The 25,220-nt window shown below is 39.7% G+C and overlaps 1 protein-coding gene across 6 annotated transcripts in view; it reads right to left on the reverse strand.

Annotated features, from left to right (window-relative positions):
- PPFIBP1 (PPFIA binding protein 1) overlaps positions 1-25,220 on the reverse strand; it is a 172,047-nt gene that overhangs the window by 22,497 nt on the left and 124,330 nt on the right. For 3 of the 6 annotated variants that reach the window (XM_053554056.1, XM_053554057.1, XM_053554055.1), the window contains exons 1-9: positions 22,872-22,982; positions 21,670-21,801; positions 16,260-16,352; positions 15,852-15,944; positions 14,108-14,222; positions 11,918-11,950; positions 9,794-9,855; positions 8,906-8,981; positions 4,773-4,927 (exon numbers count right to left, since the gene is read on the reverse strand). In XM_053554056.1, the coding sequence (XP_053410031.1) occupies positions 4,773-4,927; positions 8,906-8,981; positions 9,794-9,855; positions 11,918-11,950; positions 14,108-14,222; positions 15,852-15,944; positions 16,260-16,352; positions 21,670-21,801; positions 22,872-22,883 (771 nt within the window). In that variant the 5' untranslated portion in view covers positions 22,884-22,982. Of the gene's footprint in view, positions 1-4,772; positions 4,928-8,905; positions 8,982-9,793; positions 9,856-11,917; positions 11,951-14,107; positions 14,223-15,851; positions 15,945-16,259; positions 16,353-21,669; positions 21,802-22,871; positions 22,986-25,016; positions 25,104-25,220 lie in introns of those variants that run through there. The other 3 variants (XM_053554060.1, XM_053554058.1, XM_053554059.1) reach the window with 3 other exon arrangements.

Consider the following 25,220-nt stretch of genomic DNA (forward strand, 5'->3'; position numbering starts at 1 on the left):
CATTCAATACGATATTGGCTGTGGGTTTGCTGTAGATGGCCTCTATCAGTTTAAGAAATGTCCCTTCTATGCCAATTTTCTTTTCTTTTTTTTTTTTTTTTTGTAGAGACAGAGTTTCACTTTATCGTCCTCGGTAGAGTGCCTCACAGCAACCTCCAACTCCTGGGCTTAGGCGATTCTCCTGCCTCAGCCTCCCAAGTAGCTGGGACTACAGGCGCCCGCCACAATGCCCAACTATTTTTTTGTTGCAGTTTGGCCAGGGCTGGGTTTGAACCCGCCACCCTCAGTATATGGGGCCAGCGCCCTGCTCACTGAGCCACAGGTGCCGCCCTATACCAATTTTCTTAAGTGTTCTGATCATGAAGGGTTGTAATCCTATCAACTTGAAGCCCTGGCTAGAATCTTAGTTCTGACACACTTGCCCAAGTGGTCTTAGGCAAGTTAGTTCATTATGCATCAGTTTTTTCCTCTATAAAATGAGAAGAATAAAGCTTACCTTATAGGGTTGCAGTGATTTAACAGGAGAATTGGGTAATGTGCTTTGTTCACAAAGCTCTATCTTTTACTTTAGTTTCTACCATTAGTCTAACATGGAACGCTGATCAAGTCAGTTAATGATTATTCTGTCAACTAGTTGACTGATTTCAATTGACAGAATGGATGAAAGTGTAATTGCAACCAATTACAATGTACTTGCAGCTACTACTTAAAACACTTTTGCTCAGCAGCAATGTTACAGCAACAAATAAAACACATAACACATTTTCTCGAATGAATGCTTTATGCATCCTAAAAATGGAGTGTGAAAGAATTCTAAAACTTTGGTTCTCAAAAATTTTTGGCAACTGTAGGTCAGTTACAGTATGGGCCACACTGTACATTAATAAATGAAATACTTTTAAAAAATGAACAAAGGTTGCCACAGAGAGGCAAGGTTTTCAGTAGCAAGTCAATCTGCTGCTGACAGCTGCCCTGTAAAGACTCACACCACTGAACACACTTCTACACACCAACCAATCAGAAGCCTCTCACTTTACCAACCACACCTCTACAGCTGACATCAACTCACTCTTGCCTCCAAGAGTCTACCAAGCCTTCAGCTTTAAGTATCCTCCAAACCCGCTTAAAGCAGCGGTTCTCAATACGTCCTCACGACCCACAGGAACTATATTAAAGGGCCGCGGCATTAGGAAGTGTACTTGACCAGCAAAGCTTACCTACTTAAGGAAGTAATACATTCAGCTTTGTGATTTTTGTTTCACTTATTGCATATGGTCTCATCCTTTACATTATGAGAGGTTAGAACAATAACTTATATATTTATATTATTATAAAATAGAAGATTATTTCACAATCAATTTTTTTCAGTTCGAATTTTTATGAGTAATCCTGGACAATTTATATAACCCTTATCACTGTTTCTTAAACTTCATTTATTTCCTCAAAGTTTTAATCCTAGGGAAAAAATAACTACACAAACAGACTGGCCCATTTTCTTGATTCTTTTGCAAACATTAAGGTTTAAATCTAATCTCAAACTGCCTCATCCTAGTTCACTACAACCTCTAACTCCTGGGCTCAAGTGATCCTCTTGTCTCCGCCTCCCAAGTAGCTGGGACAATAGCGTGTGTGACCAACCCCGCTAATTTTTGTATGTTTTGTACAGACAGGCTGGTCTCAAACTCCTGAGCTTGAGTGTTCCTCCTGCAGCATCCTCCAAGTGCTAGAATTACAGGTGTGAGCCACCATGCTCGGTTCCTATCTTTTTCTTAAAAGTGTGGCTAAAAAAAAAGGAAAAAAAAAGTGTGTCTGACCTCCTGCAGTCCTCATCAAACCATTCTTATTACAGACTCAAAACCCATCATTAAACTACAATTCATAGAGCAAAGTCTTTTTTTTTTTTTTTAAATATGAGATTATCTGGGTGTATTCTACATGTAACAATAGTTCCTCTCTATAAATGCAACACACACATTGGTTGGCAAACATTATTTTTCTCTTCAGTATAAATATATATTTAACAATTAAGGGATTTTTCCCCCTCTAAAGTACTTATTATTCTTTAATTCCTTGATTAATGAAATATTTTAGCCGCTTCCTATACTGAAGAGACAACTGTGAATTGTTTTCTTCTTGAATTCACATTCATTCGAGTTTCATTTTTTCATTCTGTAACTACCAGAAACAGGTATGAAGAGTAAAGATACCTGTTGGTTTCGTCTCACTACCTACAGCAAGTTGGGAGAGATGACTGAAGAAGGGACTGCTAAATCTAAGAGCCAAGATTATTTAGGTGAATAATGAAACTGTTTCCCCTTCCTAGTCTCTTTACACAGTGAAAGAACCAGACTAGCACCATCTTAAGAGTTAAGTTTCGCTTTCCCTGCCCTTTCACTCAGTACAAACCCAGGTAATTCCCCGAAATCATGAGACAACCGCCCACCAATCAGGGACCCCCCACCTAACCAACCAAGAAGCGCCCCCTTTGTTTCAAGCTGTGCACGCCCACCCGCTGCATGGGACCATAAGAACCCCCTGCTCCAGAGCTCAGGGCTCCTGGCTCGGATCCGTTGCAGCGGAGTCCCTGGGAGCCCAAGTTCGAACTTGCAATAAAAGGCCCTTCTGCTTTTGCATCGGACTGGGCTCCCTGGTGGTCTTTCTGGGGAATTTTGAGATCTGGGCACAACAGCAGCAAATTACAATAAAGTTAAAAAGGGTTTCAGGGCAATGAGGAAGCACAGGTACAGTCAGGAAAATGTGGTCTTCAGATAAAGGCTATAGGTGTGGCTGTAAAACCCTTCATTGAGACCTCAGGAAAATTTAAGGTAGTACTGTCTCCTAGAACCTTTCAAAAAGATTAAAGGTTCTAAAAATAATGGGATATCCCACAGTCACTAACAGGATACCAAAGCCAGAGAAAGGTTTAGAGTAAAAATATTTGTGGATGTGCTCTTATCTAACGGGAGTGGATCATAAATTGATTCATATGAAATGAAATTCCAAACATTTAAAGTATTATTGGGCTCAGCACCTATAGCTCAAGCGGCTAAGGCGCCAACCACATACACCAGAGCTGGATTTGAACCTACCAAAGAACAAAGACAACTATAACCAAAAAATAGCTGGGCGTTGTGGAGGGCGCCTTAGGAGGCTGAGGCAAGAGGATTGCTTAAGCCCAAGAGTTTGAGGTTGCTGTGAGCTGTGACGTCTCCGCACTCTACCCAGGGCGACAGCTTGAGAGTCTGTCTCAAAAACAAAAAACAAAAAGCAGTATTATTAGACTCAAAGGGACAGAGGTAATAAAAACGAAGATGGCTTTGGACCTCTACCTCTGAGAAAACTACTCATCAGCAAGTAGAGGCTCCTTTCCATGGAAAGGGGTGATGACTTCAGGAAAAGAACCAAGAGTCCGGAAGACTGAACCCAAATACAGGAGCTAGGAATATGAGCCTTGCTGGAATTCAGAACCCCATGGACAAAGAGACACCTGTGAGCCTTCTATTGCTCCTCCTTTCTCACGAGAGTGCCTAGAACAGTTACACCACTCCCACCCACCATTGTATGTTAGGTGTGTGGGGAACAGAGAAGCAGGTAATTTGTCCTTTCAGGCCCCAGCTCTTTAAATTGAATAGAATGGTACTCAGGACACTGTGCCCTGGAACTGAGCACTTGACGAGCTTCGCCTACACCTTGACCTGATCCAGATGACAAGATCCTGGGATGCTGATGCCTCACTGAAATGCATCTTAGGGGGTCTTTGAAGAGGGCACCAGTGCATTTTTGCTTGGGTGAAAGATGTAAACTGTTGTAGCCAGACAGTGGGGTGACAGATTACATTTGGGGTGCATGAAATATGGTTGCACCAATCAATATGTCCCATCCCATGTGTTCTTAAAAAGTGATGTTGTTCCTTGACCATCAAGAGGCAGGGTCTGTGTTTCCCTTCCCTGAATCTGGATGGGCCTATGACCACAGCAAAACAGATGCCACATAACTTCTGAGGGAAGTCAAAAGGTGAGGCAAATTTGCCTGGTGCTCACCCTGAGGACCCAGCCACCATACTGTAAGGACAGCAACAGTCACATGTAATTGTTCTAGCCAGGCCCTCAGCTGGGGTCGCGCCACCAGCAGCCTCTACCTCCAGGCATATGAGCAGGCAGCATTCAGGTGAGTCCAGGCCCCAGCCTTTGGGCCACTTTACTGATGCCAACTGGAGCAGAGACGAGATACTCCTACTGAGCCCTGCCCAAGTTGCAGAGTCATCAGCAAAATAAATGTCATTCAAGCCGCAAAGTTTTGGGGTGATATACAATTGATAACAGATAGATTTTGGTACAGTTTGATGCAATGCAAAGGAGTTTATGACTGCTTACTCTCCTTCAGTTGCTTTTTCCAAGTCTAAAGAAGTCAGAGGGAAATTTTCTTTACTCATCTTTCAGGGTCACCTTAAGAAGTGACAAACATCAATTTATATAAGCCCACTTTATCCCTACCCTACTTATTCTAAAGTAGATTGCAATCTCATCTTTAGGATAATATGTATTTCCAAGGGATTCATATGTTTCCTGACTCTTCTAAGCAGTTTTGATATTGCCAAGTCATTTACTAGAGAGAGGGGGACACACGTTAAAGAGGACACAAAGACTGCGCAACAAACTGAGGAAGTCATTGCACTGAGACGAGAACTCATGTTTTCATGTTAGCAATGCCGTTTTAACTTTCAATGACACGCGCTGTTCAACATGAAGCAAATACTGACAGCCGGTAAATACCTCTTCAGGAACACCTGCATTAAATGGGTCACGACCTGGAGATCCCATTCCTGGAGTAGGCGATGGACTTTTCTCCACATCACTGAAACCCTGTGCATCCAACAAAGTTGAGATGGAAGTAGAATTGAGCAGATCTTCATATTCTCCATCTTTGCCTAGAAAAAGACAAATAAAAAAGAAACCACAGCATTTATATTTCCTCATTCATATTTCACTCTTGGAAGAACACGAAGAATCCCAATTATATTGAACATAAAATATTTCCTGACCTTCAAAAATCAAAGAGTCAGCTGCTCTTGGCATCACTTGAGAAAACAACAACACGGGGCCAAAAACCAACATCTTTTTTTTTTTTTTTTTGCAGTTTTTGGCTGGGGCTGGATTTGAACCCACCACCTCTGGCATATGGGGCCGGCGCCCTACTCCTTTGAGCCACAGGCACCACCCAAAAAAACAAACAAACAAACAAAAAACACCAGCATCTTAAACAGTGAGTGTCTAAGGCCCAGGTGTTCTTGGCCACACTGGGTGCCTACCAGGGGCCTTAACAGAGGAAGTCAAACTTGATTCAATCACTGACCCATAAGATTGAAACAATGTTAAAAGCTAATGTATTCCGGGTGGCGCCTGTGGCTCAAGGAGTAAGATGCTAGTCCCATATGCTGGAGGTGGTGGGTTCAAACCTAGCCCCAGCCAAAAACCAAAAAAAAAAAAAAAAGCTAATGTATTCCAATAGCCCTCTTGTAATTTTGTTTTAAAATTAGGTGTTCTACATTTGTTAATTTAGAAATGGGTGAGATGATGAATATTTGGCACAAAAAAATCAATGCTGAATGGCAACAAAGTCGCCATTGAAACCACTGGATTTTCATAACTGCTGTGCTCTTGAAAAAAACAGAGAAAGGAAAATAGAAAGAGGAAGACAGAGAGACAACCTTTTATCTCTCAAGAGGATTCTTTCATGCCATTTTTAAAGCAGAAAAGAAAAAAAAGTCCAACAGGAAAAACCAACCACATACCCACCAAAGAAGCAACCTTTAGCATTTCTTCTTACGTCTTTAGAAATGAAAAGGATTAAGCACCAAAAACACAGTGCCAGAGATACTGTCTTCTTTTTTTAAGAGAAAGAATGATGCCTAAAACTCTAATCTCCAAATGGTGAATCATATTATCGGCTTCATCTTAACCAGCTAAGCTACGCATAGCTTCTTAATTTAGGGTTTAGTAGAATGTTATTCTAATTTTATTAGAATTTAGTATTCATTAGAATTGTGTGAGGATTAACTCAATAATTATCTTAGTGAAAAATCACTGCTTATACAGAGTGTTCATAAAGTTCGTGTGCAATTTAAACTAGAAGTCTATTTTAAATTGCACACGAACTTTATGGACACCCTGTATAACTCTTCATTGGATTAGCACATACATTTCAATGGTTTATGAAAGTCCATCCTGCCATACATAGTTAAAAACTACATCTTTTATCTATAGATTCGTATGTACAGAAAAAAAAGATTGGAAATAAAAAAAAAAATGCCAACAGTGCTCATACCAGTGCAATTATGAGTGATTTTTCCCTTTCTCTATTTTGCAAATATTTCACAATATAATCTAATCACAAGAATTAATCTTTTCTTTCTGAGTTTTTAAATAAGAATTGTAGTGTGGGGGGCGGCGCCTGTGGCTCAGTGAGTAGGGCGCTGGCCCCATATGCCGAGGGTGGCGGGTTCAAGCCCAGCCCTGGCCAAACTGCAACAAAAAAATAGCCGGGCGTTGTGGCGGGCGCCTGTAGTCCCAGCTGCTCGGGAGGCTGAGGCAAGAGAATCACGTAAGCCCAAGAGTTAGAGGTTGCTGTGAGCCGTGTGAGGCCACGGCACTCTACCCGAGGGCAGTTCAGTGAGACTCTGTCTCTACAAAAAAAAAAAAAAAGAAGAATTGTAGTGTGAAGTTCTATAAAAATTAAACAATGTTCTAAATGCTATACATATGTAAAAATTAATTACTTGCAAATCTGCAGTATTCCTTAGAAAACTCTTTTGAAGCCATGGAAAATGTTGGGTGATGAGAATTGCTACAGTCAACACTGATAATCTAATGTTTACTTGCTCACTTAAATAGTCATAAAATCTTAATACAGGCTCTGTGCACAAACAGGTGACGATCCTTTGTCATTCCGAAATCCTAGTTCAAAGTAGGATTTTGTCATCTCATCAAAATTAAAATCTCAAAATCTGAGTGTTTCATAAGTACCTTCCAAAAGACCAATTTATTTATTTCCAGTGCTTATCTTGAGAGCAAGTAACTCTACCTATGCATTGTAAATAAACAAGGGCACTTTCAAAGTTATTAACTCATTGTTTGTTTCAGATGACCCTCAAAGCTTTTCTGCATTTAAGGATAGCCAACTAATCCATCTGTAGGTAAAATAATAATAAATAGAGCAAATGCATAACTATCTTTATTTATGCATCTTACAAGATGTTTTTGATTTTAACATGTTCAAAACTGAACTCAATCCCTCTTACCCCAGTATTCCTTCTCTAGGCATCTCTATCTTACTTAGTAAATGGAACTATCAACTGCTAGTTGCCTTAATGAGAGATGTCTATCTTTCTAGACAAATGGCTAACAAACATGAAAACCTGCTGAACATCACTAATCATCAGGGAAATGCAAATCAAACCACAATGAGGTGCCACCTTACCCCTGTAGGAATGGCCATTATTAAAAGGTCAAAAAAACAAAAGATGTTGGTGTGGATGTGGTGAAAAGGGAATGCTTATACACTGTTGGTGGGAATATATACTAGCATGACCCCCTATGGAAAACAGTCTGGAGATTCCTCAGAGAACTGAAAGTAACCCTACCATTCCTCCAGCAATCCCACTACTGGGTATCTACTCAAAGTAAAAGAAGTCATTTTATTAAAAAGATACCTGCAGCTGAATGTTTATCACAGCACAACTGCAAAGATGCACCATCAACTTAAATGCCTATCAACTGATGAATAAATAAAGAAAATGCGGTATATATATATATATATATACACACACCATGGAGTATTACGCAACCATAAAATGGAATGAAATAATGTCTTTTGCAGCAACTTGGATGGAACTAGAAATCACTACCCTAAGTGAAATATCGCTGGAATTGAAAAACAAAAAATGCTCGTACCAACAAAATCTATTAAGAAAACAAAACCAGCTACCTTTGATTTTTTCCTCTTCTTCACTCCCCATCATTTAATTCATCACACCACTGAGTTGATTCAAACACTGTAATATATTCCCAATCAGTACCACAAAAGATTTTTTTCTCTCTTGGAATACCGCAAGAGTCTGAGAAACCTCTTCTCCCAATATTGCTTACTCCCCACCCATGGCCCATGTGCTATAAATATCATTTTGCTGACTTTTTTTTTGAGACAGAGTCTCACTATGTCACCCTTGGTAGAGTGCTGTGGTGTCACAGCTCACAGCAACCTCAAATTCTTGGGTGTAGGCAATTCTCTTGCCTCAGCCTCCCAAGTAGCTGGGACTACAAGGTGCCCACCACAACACTCGGCTATTTTTTGTTGCAATTGTCATTGTTGTTTAGTTGCCCCGGGCCAGGTTCACCCTCCGTATATGTGGCTGGCACCATAACAACTGTACTTTGGGCACTGAGCCCATTTTGCTGACTTTTAAAATCCATCAGTGCTTGAGCAAGGGGTGAAGACCCCTGGCACGACCACCTGCTGCTCTTCTCTGGGTCTCACCTCGCCCCACTCTCCCCACTGCCCCTGCCTTGTAGACACACTGGCATTATTCTACTTCTTAAATACACCAAGCTCTTTTGTCCCTAGGCTCTTTGCACATGCTATTGTATTATTCTCTCCCTGAAATGTTACACAATCAGCTCCTTAGAGAGGCTCTCCCGGACCACAAGTCCACAGCAGATGCAGTCAGCAGCTTATATACTTTTTGGCAGAGAACACTTGCCTAATGACATTGCTCAATAAACAAATGAGCTATCTAATTAGAGGCAATGGATGTGATCCAGGACAGACACTGAGGCCAAATGTATAAATTCCCAGCCACCTAGAATTAAGCAAAGCAGAAAAACCTTCAGAGACCCTCTACCTTTTTTACCTGAGGCCAGTGCCACTGTCTCTTGCATTTTCTTGTACCTGGTCAGGCACTGTCGAAGATCTTCTATTTTCCGATCCTATGAGTAAACAAATTATCATTTTTAATCCCGTCATCTTAAAACTTTAGAAAGTGTAACAAAAAGAATAAGCAGACATGAATTATTTACACTGAACAGTACTCTTAAGCTTTAGTAAAACAGGTACCTGTTTCATACATATGCCAAAGATATGGGAAAAATAGCTCTAAATTTAGAGACTAGAAGACTACGTTTTATACATATGTAGCTACAGCAAAGTCTGGGTCTGTTTGATGGTATTTCATCTCTCAAGAGAACAGAGACAATCTCAGATGTGAAAGTGACCAGGAGTGGGAAGGAGATCAGGAGTCTACGGAGAAGAAATCCATCGTGAAGCCACGACTGTCACAGGGCCAGATCCTTCAGTTTCCAGTGACCACGGAAAGATGCTCTATGGAACATATCCTTTCTCTTATTTGTCACCCGAACATACAGAACTGATCTGAATGCTGGAACTTTTTCTAAAATCACAATGGTGGGGATTCTCAGTGCAGCCAGTGATGCTGGTGCCTTCTCCTGGGCACACAGCCCTGCCAACAGCCACCACCCCAGGTGTGTGCACGCCTGGGCAGGGAGACAGCACACTTGCCCCTTCATGTCAGTAGTATGTGAGGTATGCCCTTTCAAAGGAGGATTAGCTCAAAAGTTGCACAGAATCCTCAAAATGGTATTACCAAAAAACCCACATAAATACTTAAATTTCCAGTAGGATTATAGGCAGTGGCTCATAATCTGCCTCTGGGAGGCCAAGGCGGTGGATCGCCTGAGCTCAGGAGTTTTCCTCTGAATACATTTCATCCAAATCCAAATACCTTTTCTTCATTTGCCGCCATCAAGGATTCCACAGCCTTTTTCATTTTTTGTACTTCAATATCTGAAGGTAACACAACATCAGGTCAGAAATCAGCATAGTTAACAGGTGGCAATGATAAGAAGCTATGTATTCTTCAGACTGAAATGTTTCAAGGTTGAGCTGTTTTAGATTTATTTGATTTTTTGTTTGTTTGTTTTTAGAGGAACCCAGATTCTGTCTCAGGGAAAATCTAAAAGAGGACCACCTTCTACCTCACCAGCTGTCGTTTTAGAAAGGAAATGAGGGAATATGAGAGCTAGCTATCCTCCCTCACAGCAACAACACAATCTTCATGAAGAAGCTGGGCCCTGTGACTCACGCCTATAATCCTAGTCCTCTGGGAGGCAGAGGTGGATGGATTGCCTGAGCTCACGAGTTCGAGACCAGCCTGAGCCAGACCAGGATCTTGTCTCTAAAAATAACTGGGCATTATGGCAGGCACCTGTAGTCACAACTTCTTGGGAAGCTGAGGCAAGAAAATCACTTAAGCCCAAGAATTTGAGGAGGTTGCTGTGAGCTGTGATGCCACTGCACTCTACCTAGGGTGACAAAGTCAGACTCTGTCTCAAAAAAAAAAAAAATCACGAAGAACACTGAAGATCAAATTTCAGTATTGTAACAATAAAAACATAGACTTTTCAAAAAGGAACCTAAAAGCAGTGTGTGAAAGCAATGAATGGTACACGCAATGACAAAGCAGAGAACGTGGTCCATTTACAACCAAGGAAGAGGCGCGGAGGTAAGAGCCTGGTGGCGTGTGACGTTCACATGAGTACTCATGCTCAGAAGCTGGCTATGGTTCCATACAGAAGGACAGTCAGTATTTGCTTCATCTATAAACTTCATTTCCAATAGTACTTTAAAACAGTTTTCAACAAAGTAAGCTGAAAGGTTTTCCTGACAATTTGGTATTCAAATACAGAAGATACTACTTGAATTAAAAGCGTCAACGTTTTAGAGTCAAAATGTCACCAAAAAGCAAAACTAAAGAACTGAAGCAGAAGAAAAAGATTTCAGCAAAGTTAACCTGCTTCTGAGAGAAAAAGACACTATTTAAAATAATTTGGGGGCAGCGCCTGAAGCTCAGTGGGTAGGGCGCCGGCCACATACATCAAGGCTGGTGGGTTCAAACCTGGCTTGGGCCAGCTAAAACAACAATGACAACTCCAACAATAACAACAATAAAAAAAATAGCCGGGTGTTGTGGCGGGCGCCTGTAGTCCCAGCTACTTGGGAGGCTGAGGCAAGAGAATCACTTACGCCCAGGAGTTGGAAGTTGCTGTGAGCTGTGATGCCATGGTGCTCTATCCAGGGCAACAGCTTGAGACTCCACCCCCCTCGCCCCCCCAAAGATAATTTTGAAAGCCGTGGTATATCATTCAGCTCTGATGTAACATTTTCGATCAAGGTATATTTGATAGGAATTGAAAAGTGAGTATCTGGGGGAAAGAGTTCACTAAGGACTTATCTGGATGTTGCACTAAACAATCCAGGCTTCATTAATCAGCCTGGATAAAATTTCTGTTGTAGCAAGAGGGACTTTACCGAACAATTGCAATCAGTGTAACTGGCTTATTGTACCCTCAATGAATCCCCAACAATAAAAAAAAAAAAAGTCAAAAAAAAAAATTCTGTTGTAGCAAGATGTGTTCAAGGAGCTTCCAGTGCAGGTCTGAGACAAACAGTGGACTTCATTGAAAAGCAAAAACAAAGTTCAAAATTGCCTTTCAACTCTGGTAAACCTTTACAATAGTGGGATTTCACAGGAGTATAAAAGTTATTTTCTCTCTATATCATCTGGACCACAAGGAAAACATGTTCTTGTATCTACCACTCTGCCTGCCCTGTTGTATCACATAGAGCAAAAGGGCTGAATCAGATGAAATCCACAAAATTGATTTTTCACCCTTTGTTTTCATTGTGTGTTTACCCTCTGTTTTGCATACTTATAAGAAATTGAGGCTTATTGATGAAGCAACTTTACATCTTCGGTAAAAGAGATGTTTTAAAACACATGCAAAGAACAGTCCAAGTAGTACTTTTGGTGAATGTGAAGGCTGATGGAAATACACCAAAACCTTACTTTTTTCTTTGAGCTTCTTTTTAAAATTTTCATCTGTGCAGGAAAACCCATCGAATTGGAAGTTAGCATAAATTACAACAATAAATAATATTTTCAAAGCACTGTTATTTAGTCTTTTACCTAAAACAAGGGAACTCTCACCGCATAACAACAGAATATTAAGCACTATTTTTGCGACTTTAGGACTAGCAGTCCAATAAATAATGCTCTGTGTGGGGTTGGAAAGAGAATGTATTGCTATTAATCAGAAGACTTAAATTCAAGCTACTGTGTCATATCATCTTTCTGAACTTTGATTTTCTCCCATTAAAATTCGACTTATGGAGTACAAGAAGTTATACCATATGTAATAAAAAATCTGTCACTGTCATTTTGGTTGTTTTTTACATTTCCATCCCAGTGTGATCCTTGGCCCTCCAGTTCTGGCCGCACATCCAACTCCTCACTCAAGTTCAACAACAATGAAACAGTCTGTCTCCTGTTCAATGAGGTGAGGGCACTGAGGATGCAGGTAAAGGATGCAGTCCGTGCTAACAGTGGACTGCCACGAGGTTTCTAAACACTTGCTCTCAACCCCTGCAGTTATGTCTGGTGATGCAATATTAATATTAGCAGCTCCCAGACTGGGTCCAGTCCCCCACATCAGTACTCTATCTAACCCTGCATCCCTAACCCTCAGGCTGTGCTAGTTCATGGCCTGTTAGGAACCAGGATGCACAGGAGGTGAGCTGCAGAGGAGCCAGCAGAGCTTCCTCTGTCTTCACAGTACAGCTGCTCCCCATGGCTCGCATCAACACCTAAGCTTCGCTCCTATCAGATTTTACCACCACCACCACCCCCGAAACTAGTCCCTGGTGCCCAGGAGGTTGGGGACCACTGGTGTAACCCACATGTCCTGTGATTCCATTTTATTCTTAAGACTTTAAATGCATCACCTGTTTCTGAATGTCCTTTAACAATATAGAATTCTATCTATGCCAAAATATAGGAGAGAGGAATCCATTTCTCTAAAGTTTGATGAACTGAGTTTTCTGATGGATAGGAAATTGTGACACCCACAGGTATATAAAGCCACAGTACTTTACAGCCAAGAAAGACTTTACAGGTAGTCTGATTCAAGTCAGACAATATTGGACAGAGGATAATGTTACTGATTTTGGCATAACAGATGAAAACGTACCAAAGCTCCACTGACTAGAAGGCTTTCTTTGGAATGACTCCCAGAAGCTCCTTTACCATCTCCTAGCACCACAGTCATCATTAGTAATCACAAGAAAGTGTTCTCAGATTTTATGTGTGTTATATTTCCAATATAATTTTTTAGAAACCACATTTCCTTCAAGGTATTGTCCATCACGTATAACCTACATTATTAGAAATTATAGTCTACAGCAGTGATTTTCAACTGGTGAGCTGTGGCACACAGGTGCACCATGAGAGGGTCTTAGGTGTGATGCAAAATTTTTCAAGATCATTAATTAAATTATTTTCAAAATAAGCTCAAAACACAGTGAGTATATTCTCTTTTTTTACTCTTTTTTTTTTTAATCAACATAATCTAAATGTGCTATGGAAATTTAACTACAGGCTCAAGTGTGCTGTGAGATAAAAAGGTTGAAAAACACTGGTCTCAGAACATCCTCAGCCATGAAAAAATTGGATGTAATTCATACATTAGTTTATTTTGCAGAACTAGTCTATTTTTGCTTTCTAGATGGCTGAAGTCTGAACCCATGGTATGAAATTTGTGGTAATTTTCCAAAGACACAGAACCATTCCTCTTTTCTCGCCAAAGAACAAGAAAGGCTTCTAAGTCTCTTACTTTATCTGATCTCAATTTTAGTTCCAAAAGAAACAATCTTGGGACATGGAATTTCCTTTTAATTATTTTGACATTCCCTTATAGTGCTATTTGAACAAGTATACTCTTGTGATGGGAGGTTACAATTTAGTAATCTAAAATGACCAACTAATAAAGCACAGAATTATCCTCCGTCTGCTGAAAAAGAAGCTAATAGATTCCCAGGCACAGTAAAGAGTCACGGGGAATTCCCTGAGGTGGAACATAACTGGCTCCTGCTACTCTTTCATTGACGCTAAAATTACATATTGACAAACATCAGTTTTTTTCCTATAGATTTTGGAGGATTTTAACAAGTAAGATAACAAATGTTAAATATATGTTCCTACCTCTATCCAGAATTTCAATCCCTTCTCCTTTCATTTTGCAAACCAATTTTTCTTGTAGCCTTTTTACTTCAGATTCCTTTTCTTCCAATTGTTCTTTTAAAGATGCCAGTTCATCCTACAGATTATAAATTCATTTTAAAAATAACAGACTATTACAATAAGAGAACATTCAGCAAGCATCTTAGCTCTTTAAATCAATAATTGGCTTTTATGGATGCAGCAAGAATCTACAAGAACTTAGACACAAACATCAGAAACCAGGGGCAACGAGAAGCAGGAAGCAAAACTATTGCCCTAAGTCCAATTTATACGTTTATGGTATAATTATTTCATGTTTCTTTGTGATCAAAGTAAAAACAAATCTTTTACAGTGCAATTAGAGCCAGAAGAACCCTTAAGTTTAAATCTTATGTTAAATAATTTAAAAAAGTAAGTTAACCAAGGAAGATAATCAAATTAGTTACTTAGCGTCATAAAAGCAAAATAAAAGGCAAACTGAAAAAAGACTTGCTTGACAGTTACTCAGCATTTCAAGTGGCCCTCATGCTTCTTTTTTTTTTTTTTTTTTCCCTCATGCTTCTTAACAAGCACAGAGTTTGATTAGTGGATACAGCAGCAAGTCATGAAAAACTTCAGCCAAATCTCAGAAATAAATAATTCATCTTCATCATTATGATCAAAGAACAGATTCTCCTATAACAGTCAGAAAAAATTAATTGAGGAAACTATTAATTTAAGAACTAATTTTTTTTTTTTTGGTAGAGACAGAGTCTCACTCTATGGCCCTCGGTAGAGTGCCGTGGCCTCACACAGCTCGCAGCAACCTCCAACTCCTGGGCTTAAGCGATTCTCTTGCCTCAGCCTCCCGAGTAGCTGGGACTACAGGTGCCCGCCACAACGCCCGGCTATTTTTTGGTTGCAGTTTGGCCGGGGCTGGGTTTGAACCCGCCACCCTCGGTATATGGGGCCAGCACCTTACCGACTGAGCCACAGGCGCCGCCCTAAGACCTAATTTTTTAAACTATGCAACTGTAAAAGATTCTAAGTCCGTGGATCTGTTTAGTAATGTTTTAATTTTCAGTTTCATTTTAGTGTTCACCTTAGTAAATTTACATTTTGTTGGCTATCTCTAACACAAAAGCGGAGCTATGCAATGCCTTTATATTCAATACGCTGTTTTATTTTCAAAGGACTCTAAAGATAATTAACCTATAGTACTGCATGAAAACACAGCTCTCCAGAAAAGCTAGGTTGACTTACAGTAGGAGTGGACACCTAGTTAAGAAATTTTCAGACGAGCTATAAGAAGAGTTTGCCCTGTTCTCACAGTACTGTTCCTGGGCAGCAGTCTCTAGTCACTAGATATAGTTGATATAGTAAACTGCTGTATACTTTCCTGAGGAGGAAAGCAGTTTCTGCTGCTGACTTGCGAGAGAACTCTTTCACAGGGGAGCGTCTATAATTATTTTACCATGCTTGGGTCCCATATCATCTAAGACGTTAGGTTTAATTTATAAATTAATACTTTTATTTGTCTATTATTTTTTCCAAACTATTTCATATGCTTTTGAAAAAAATTATTAGGCATCACACTGTCTCTTTAAACAGCTTAAAATGTATTTTTCATCAAATAGGTGACACGCACACAAAACAAATGCACACACCACTAAAAACACCATCACGGCAAAACGACACAAGCCAGAAAGCAACAGGCCACGGATCCCGCTCCCCAGGGCTACTCCACCTTCAGCGACTCCCATTTTTGTTCCATCCGCTGTTTTTCATACTGCATCTGACCCACCTTGATTTTCATGCTAGAAAGTTTGGCCATTAAAGACTGGTAGAGAGACAGAGGAATGAAAGAAAACTACAGATAGAAAAAGACAGGCTAAATAACCAAGAAAATAGCATGTGTTTACAAAGGAGGTTAGATGTCACTCAGAGAAATGCTCTGATTTGTTAAGTCTTGGTTTTTACTGAGAACAGTAGTATTTATCAAATTCAAGAACTTACAGCTTGGGGGAAAACTTTATTCACTTATAAAATACCTTCTTCATCAAATACTAAGTAGAAAACATTTTACTTATATTACTGGCTATAGACGAGTAGGCGAGCCATTTGTTGGAACATTTTAACCACGGAGAAAACTTACTTTGGTTGATTTAAGCTTTTTTTCATACTGGAGTCTTTCACTGTCCATTTCACTGACTTTCAACCTCAAATCATTGATCTCCTGAATTAGCCCCTGTCCAAAAACAAACAAGGAAACACATTAGGAAGGTGGTAACACCGTCATCTATAACAGTGGATCCCTATCTTTTAGGCACCAGGGACAGGGTTCATGGAAGAGAATTTTTCCACAGACCCAGGGGGCATGGCCCTGACAGAAGTCTGTAAGCAACTGATATATTTTGGTTCTGGGCAGTCACACCTCTCTGCTAGTGATGCTAGCTGCTCCCCAGTGCTAGCATCACTGCCTCAGGTCATCAGGCATTAGATTCTTATAAGGAGCGAACCCTAGATCCCTCCCATGCTCAGTTTACAGTAGGATTCGGGCTCCTATGGGAATCCAATGCCCCTGTTAATCAGATAGGAGGCAGAGCTCAGGTGGTGATGTGATTGACAGGCAGTGGCTATAAATACAAATAAAACTCAATGTTCACCTCCTGTTGTGTCATGGGATGAGGTGGAGGGGATGTGTGTGTGGTTGGGGACTGTAAATCAATACCAAAATAGCAGCTTGGAAATCTTAAGAGGTCAATAGCTCTTAGGTAAAAGTAGTATGAATTAGCTTAGACAAATGGAAATAAATGTATTTTATTGGAAATAAATATACTTCCTGAAAACCAAAGCATCTTTCCATTTAAAACATTGCTTTGAATTCCCAATGCCTCTGTTCTAAAAGGATGGGCTTATGAAAATAAAAGATGACTACTGAGAAAGGTAGCTTAATGTCTGTCCTCTTACCATCTGTCAGATAGTTCTAGACTAAAATTGACTGTATGAACTCTACCTTTTAAAATAAGCCACATTCTTTAATGAAGCCATTTACCTTTAGAGACTTTTCAGTGATGTATGGGTATTTATGAAAATATTTTTTATCATTTCTTCCTTTATAGACAAAAACACAGATTGCTCATCAACTCAATTTGGGTGAATGGAATAAAATTTAAACCCTTTACACCAGATTCTCAACTTGAAGGTGGAAGAGGGCCCTGTAGTTTACACACATATTCAGTATCATAATATATTTCCAAATTTTGTATTTGGACAAGGAAAGAAAAAGCAATCCTAATGTTTTTATGACACAATACAATTTGACATCTTCCCTACTGCCACCTTAAAAAAAAAAAAAACTAAAAACTGGCCTAAATATTATGAGAAAAGGTCCCATACTTTTGTCCAGAGCCCAGAGTAGAAAACCAAATAAAGAGTGCTAAACAGTAACAACTCCTCTAAAAGAGAAGTTCAAATAGTCTGTGTAGGAGATGGTTTTTTTTTTGTTTTTTTTTTTTAACAAGGAATAAAAATCCCTCTAATGTTCAATATGTTTTTACTCCTCTCTTTTTAAAGCACATTTATTCCTGGGCCACAAATTCATAAACTACATAAGATAATTTTATAAGAGTGCAAAAGAAATCTATAAGGAGTAAAAGGCTGTGAAGAGGGATTATTCTAAGCTTCCGAGTGTAATGATTTGAGCCCACCAACACTAGGAAAAGGGGATGCTTTGAGGAAATACAGTTTCTAGTAAACCCACAGGCTTTCTTTTTTTTTTTTTTTTAACATTGGGTGAATTTATTTATTATTTATTTATTTTTTGAGACAGAGTCTGACTCTGTCACCTTGGCTAGAGCACCATGGTGTCATAGCTCATAGCAACCTCAAACTCTTGGGCTCAAGCAATACTCTTTCTTGCCACAGCCTTCTGACTAACTGAGACGATAGGTACCCACCTATAGTCTTTCTATTTTTAGTAGAGACAGGGTCTCACTCTTGCTCAGGCTGGTCTTGAAATCCTGAACTCAAGCAATCGACTGGCCTCGGCCTCCCAGAGTGCTGGGATTACAGGCATGAGCCACCGCACCAGCCCAATCCACAGGCTTTAAATTGTGATCTCTTGCAAAATGGGGAAAAGTATTACCACCTACCATTATTATGTAATTGCTCATTAATAATTATACTTCAATAAGAAGAAATCTATTTTTTCCTATTATGAATGGAGTCAAGAACTGTTTGACAATATTCAGTAACACTTTACTTATGGGTTCAGAATTCAAGTTTTTATTTATTATTATTGTTATTGTTTTAGAATTCAAGTTTTTTTAAAAGCCATTTATTTAGACTAATCATCTTTGCAAAATGATTCCTCAGTGATTTTCCTTCATCATTAAGGTGTGTGTAAACATGTATACATACACATATACACAGAGAGTTATATTCTACCACTTTCAGAAATAGTGGCAATTTGCAAAGAAGAAACAACTGAAGAAAATGGATTTATAAACTAAAATCTTTTTTCTATTAAAAAAACTACCTAATTATCTTTTGCAGCAACACTTTAAAAATGAATCCAGATTTCCAACCTGAAAAAAAATCTTATCTTTCTATGACGACTCAAGCTGGAATATCTGGAAATAGTTCCTTCTTGAGAATTAAAAAACAGAATACAGATTATTTCAACTAGTTTATCAAAAGTTTAGTTCTTTTACAAAAGAAAATCCCCTTTTCCCTTTCAGAGAACTCTCCAGGGCTCCCAAGGAACTCCATCTCTGACATGTGTGCTCTTACCACAAGGGGGCACCGGGGAATGATGCTACTCAGCTTCCATCCACAACTCCTGGGACTGGCAAGTCCTGAATCTTCCAAGGTTTAAAAGACTTTTACTCCCAATCCTTTGGAAATGCCTATGCCTCCTCCCCATGACAATATTTTCTTGGATATTAATATCAAAATAACCTAAAATTGTTACACAAAGATTTCTGCATTCATGAAACATCCAGGAAAATATTTTGCTTTTATTAAGGGAACAATACTGGAATATAAGAATAGTCAACTTTGGTTTTAATTTTGAGGACTATTTTAATTATTTTCACATGTAACATCACAAAGTTTATCAACTATTCTATAATCTCTAGGTATGTGCATACTATGTTTTACCAGTAGTGTTGAATTTTTATTAGAAAATGATGAGGCACCGAGTTTACTGGAAGTTTGATGACAAGATCACTCGGAATGAGATTGGGAATACATGAATGAATGAAGGAAGCAGTGGGGAAAAAAGGTTTGATGCAAACCGCAGCCAAATTCCAGGGCTGTAAATATCACTCTGAAGTCTTACTCCTCAAAAAAATCCCCCCCAAAACAAATAAACGAATCTACTAGGATGCACTCCTAACATTTATTTGGTTAACATCTTTTACAGGTTGCGACTTCCCTGAGATGTAATGGGGAAGTCCACCAGGGAGAAGGCCATCTCTCTGCCCGGCTACCATCATTTCTTCCCTGCAGCAGTTAGCCCCACCACTATGTTGTTCATCTGCTGACTGAGTTCTATTACTACCTTTCAGACCGACTATCGGACCATGGAAATGACAAAAAGAGAGGAAAGAGGAAAACATCAGAGCGATTTTTTAAAGAAAGCACAAAACAAGAATTTTAAAACCGAATGACTTTCTAAACCTTAAGAGCCCTCAGTATCAACTGAGTGAGAAACATGCTCACACAGGTGACTGACAAAGAGCTTTGAGATTTAAACATGATACAAGTTAGAGATTTCCTTTTGCTAATGAGGAAGTAAGACATATACCAAGACTTTCCATTATGTGGTTTCTCACTATGTCGCCCTGGGTAGAGTGCAGTGGCATCACAGCTCACGGCAACCTCAAATTCCTGGGCTTAGGAAATTCTCTTGCCTCAGCCTCCCAAGTAGCTGGGACTATAGCCGCCCACCAAAACACTGAGCTATTTTTAGAGTCAGGGTCTTGCTCTGGCTCAGGCTGGTCTCAAACCTGAGAGCTCAAGCGATCCACCCACCTCGACCTCCCAGAGTGCTAGGATTACAGGCGTGCGCCACCGCACCTGGCCCCTACACTTGGATCTTTGACAGAAAATTTAATTTTGAAATAGCAACACAGTAAGCCTCATTATCTCCAAATCTATAAAGAACTTTCATTTTATTTTTTGAGACAGAGCCTCAGGCTAGAGTGCCATGGCATCACAGCTCACAGCAATCTCAAGAAGAGAACCCCTGGAGAGAGAACCTCTTGTCTCAACATCCAAGTAGCTGGGATTACAGGTGTCTGACACAACACCTGGCTAGTTTTTCTATTTTTAGTAGAGACGGGGTCACACTCCTGTCAGGATGGTCTCTAACTCTTGACATCAAGCAATCCACCCTCCTCAGCCTCCCAGAGTGCTAGGATTACAGGCATGAGCCACCATGCCCAGCCTTATAAAGAACTTTCATACTGTGGATAATGATAGTATAGAGCCAGCATAAAATAAATGTCTGAGATAAAGATGACAAGGAGGAATAAGTCACTTCCTCTCCTCTCTCCTGGTATCCATCTTCCAATCCAGGGTGCTATTTCTCCATATTCCAACCAATGAAACAAAATAGAAAAAAGAAGGGAAGATGCCCCTCAGAAGGAATTTCTGTAACTCTTCACATTTCTTTTGAAATGAATAGATTTCAAATGGATATGCTCTCTTCCCCCACCAGTAAGACAAACTAGAACTGGATTAACAATAAAATAGGAGAACAAAAAAGTGTGTTTAACCATTAAAATGGGTACTTCCAAGTTGTGAGATATACCGTGAATTTCATAAAAGTGTAGTAATCCTCATTTAACTGGAATGCTTTTTATATAGAAGAGACCAAAAGTAGAAGGCCAAATTAAATGGCCTCCAAAAAGCTCTTTGATTTTATGATTACATAAAGTGTCTTCTCTGACAGATAAACAAAATCCAATTACATAGTAAATAATCAGTGTGCCTAAATAATAACTACCAGTAAAACCATGTATTAAAACCCATTGTTCATAAAATTAAGAAAACCAGTATGAATGAATGGTTGCCCCAAATATCGGGTTGAGTACTGTGGCATCACAGCTCATAGCAACCTCAAACTCTTGAGCTCAAGCAATTCTCTTGCCTCAGCCTTCCCAGTGGTTGGGACTACAGGTACCCACCACAACTCCCGGCTATTTTTTTGAGATGGGGTCTTGCTCTTGCTCAGGCTGGTCTCAAACTCTTGAGCTCAGGCAATCCACCGGCCCCGGCCTCCCAGCGTGCTAGGGTTATAGGAGTGAGTCACTGCGCCTGGTGTCGAAAGATTACTATTTCATATCAAAGTTCTTAAATAAAAATTTCCATTTGCATTTAGTGATGAGAAGTCAATGTAATTAAAGTTTATTCCGAAAATGAAGTAGGATGAGGCCATATAATAATTAACTATCTGCCCTGTACACCTCGAAAGAGTTTCAACTTTGCCCTAGGAATATGTAGAGGATGCAGAGGGTGGAAAAGAGACAGACAGAGCGATAGACAGTGCCACTTACCTCTGTGTCTCTAAACCTATCTTCATAATCCAATCTGTCCTTCTCCACAGCTGTCAGTTTTAACTTCAAGTTAGATATTTCAGCCATCAGATCTAATTTCTGAGTTTCTAAAGAGGTCCTACTCAGAAGTTCCTATTAGAATTTAAGAGACACATTCAAAATCATTTTATTAAGAAGCAGACACATGTCAATTTGTCTCATTTATGATTGCAAAGAAGCCACCATCAAATAGAGGATACAGTAAAGTAGGATTACCGAATATATACATTAAAAAATTATTTACTTTAGTTACCCATCTTTAAGCATCAATAAACACATGTCCATTTATTGGGAGAGGCATATTGGATAGACGCACACACATATATAAACCTCATATATTCTTTTTTCCTCCCTACACCTGAATGTTTTACTCCTTTTTTTTTTAAATTTCAGATTAATATGAGGGTACAAACAATTAGGTTACAATGTTTGCATCTGTTTGGTAAGGACCCTGTTGTAGTTGTGCCCCTCACCCAGGAGGTGTGCCGTATACCTTTACATTGTGACCGTTAGGTGAGAATCTTATGTGTTTAAGCGTAGTAATGACATTGATGATGATGATATTATGTTTACCACGTGCCAGGCACTGTTCTGACATACAGTGCTTCAATCCTCACAGCAATCTTATAGGTAGACACTCCTACTGTCTTTATGAAAGTGAGGAGGAAGCTGAGGAACAGAAGGTTAAGCATTTGCCAAAAGTTACACAGCAAGGATCTGGCAGAGCAAGAACTGAAACCTGAGCCGTTCTGCTCCAGCGGACACCGTCCACTGCGGTCCAGAGCCTCTCCTGTGTGAGCACTGTGTGGGTGTGTGCATGTAAATTGGGAGTTTCTTTCCAATAACAAAGGTTGTATGTGGTGCTGCTTGTCTTTTTTCTTAACCATAAAATATAAGTCCTTGGTTGAGAGTTAGAAAATGCCCCCCCCCAAAAGAAAAAAGAAAATTAAAATAGCCTCCATCCTATTGCTATTTTATTCCAGATTCTAATTATATAAACATTTCCTATTGTGGGTTTTGTGACGGTGCTATTCTAGATTTTTGCGTAAAATATTCCACTCAAAGTGAATCTTGAAATTTACTACTGTTGTCAAACATGACAGCAAGTGCAGCGTCTCCCGTGGCGCAGCTGGAAACCCAGCGGGTGCGGGCTCTGCTCGTACCTGCTGCAGCATTTCTTCCGTGGCATTCAGCTTCTCTTTGTGCTCTTCCAGACAAAAGTCCAGGTCTCTAATCTTCTCCCCCTGAGCCTCCACCTGGTCTGTTAACACACTTACCTGTGTGTGGAGTAAAATACAACAACGACTTAGCAATTATGAATAGGGCTGCAATAAACATTCTGGTACATCGATCCACAAATGGATTAATACATTGTGGTATATGTACAAAATGGAATATGATGCAGTCTTAAAGAAAGATGGAGACTTTACCTCTTTCATGTTTTCATGGATGGAGCTGGAACATATTCTTCTTAGTAAAGTATCTCAAGAATGGAAGAAAAAGTATCCAATGTACTAGCCCTACTATGAAACTAATTTATGGCTTTCACATGAAAACTATAACCCAGTTACAACCTAAGAATAGGGGGAAGGGGGAAAGGGAGGGGAGAGAGGGGGGAGGTGGGCAGAGGGAGGGAGATTGGTGGGATTACACCTACGGTGCATCTTACAAGCGTATATGTGAAACTTAGTAAATGTGGAATGCAAATGTATTAGCACAATAATTAAGAAAATGCCAGGAAGGCTATGTTAACCAATGTGATGAAAATGTGTCAAACAATCTATGAAACCAGGATACGGTGCCCCATGATCACATTAATGTACACAGCTGTAATTTAATAAAAAAAAAAAAAAATATATATATATAAAATAAAATACAACAACGTGTTAGAATTTGGGTCCTATTGTATACTTTATTTCTCTAAATGGAACAAAAACCAGAATGATCCCACTGCTTCTATGGCCGGAAAGAAAAATATCTTAAAATTAACAAGAAAACAGCAGTCCTTCATGTTCCTATCTACATGTTGCTTTTTGATCTATGGAGTCCTATACAATTTTAGAAAAAGTATTCTTTAGGGAATATAATACTTTACAGGTTAAACCATTTCAACTATTTATGAGAGAGAGTGTGCATACAAATTATCTTTTGGGGGCGGGGAAGAAGAAAGGAAATAGTATTAGAGGTTAAGAGAAGAAATGAAGTTCGTATTTGAAACAGAAATTATCAAGGACTACTGAAATTAGATACTTCGAGAAGAATAAGGAAAAGAAAGCAAGGGATGCAAATTTCATAAGATCTTTCACAATCACTCTGATCACAAGTCAACACATTCACGAGGAGGTGGTTGCTGGGTGACTCCTTCAACCTCAGTGCTTACTGCAACTCTCTGAGTTTTTCTTCAATAATCACCAGTCTAGCAAATATACTTCAATCCATTGAGCTCAAAATACCAAAGAAAAATATTTGCCAAGAATTTAAAACATTAGGATGAAGCAAACTCAAATTTGCTTATGAAAGCAAAGCTCAAAGAGCTTATGAAATTTGAATCCCCAAAGCAAGACTCTACTCACTGCTGCATTTTGTCTGGTTCATGGTTTTACATTGAAAAATTAAATATATATACCCAAATTCAGAAGTATATACATATATATTCAGTTTTTTTTTTTTTTTAGACAGCGTCTCACTTTGTTACCTCAGTAGGAGTGCCTTGGCATTATGGCTCACGGCAACCTCAAACTCTTGGGTTCAAGCAATTCTCTTGCCTCATCCTCCCAAGTAGCTAGAACTACAGGTACCCATGACAATGCCCAGCTAGTTTTCCTATTTTAGTAGAGACGCGGTGGGGGTGTCTCACTTTTGCTTGTCTCCAGCTCCTGACCTCAAGCGATCCACCCACCTTGGCCTCCCAGAGTGCTAGGATTACAGGCGTGAGCCACAGCGCCCGACCGTATATTATTTTTATACTATATATTTATATATCTGAACTTCGGCTATGTATTAAAATATACCAAAAATAATCAGATCACAGGACAAATGAGATTAGAAAGTCGGGTCAGATGCCCCTGTGCCTCTAATCAGACGGGCCCTGGAAGAGCTGAGGCTGACTGAGGGCAGGTCCCGCTAGGCTGGGAGTACAAGTCCTCATTCTGCCCTGGGCCTCACCATTCCCTACTGTGTAGGGAGCCTGCTGCACTTCATTGCCATTAGCAGTCTGGTTGCTGTAAGCATCTGAATTTGCCATCCCAATTTAAAATACTCCTTGCAAATATGTCCTGAGGAAAGATCAACATTTAAAAATCACTTGCCTGAAGCACGAGAGATTCCTTATCATTTTCTAAGCGGGCCAGCCTTTCCTGATACACATCTCCATTCCCAGGGAGGTGTCCGTTTGTCTGAAAAAGGAAATAACAGGGATGAGGCTGAGTCTCGTCAACATCGACATATTAAGGCAAATGAAACATCGCATGTTTTGAACATAAGGTTCCTGAGTTGAATTCAGCACAGTTGTC

The sequence above is a fragment of the Nycticebus coucang genome, chromosome 12, assembly GCF_027406575.1.
Source record: "Nycticebus coucang isolate mNycCou1 chromosome 12, mNycCou1.pri, whole genome shotgun sequence".
Taxonomy (NCBI): domain Eukaryota; kingdom Metazoa; phylum Chordata; class Mammalia; order Primates; family Lorisidae; genus Nycticebus; species Nycticebus coucang.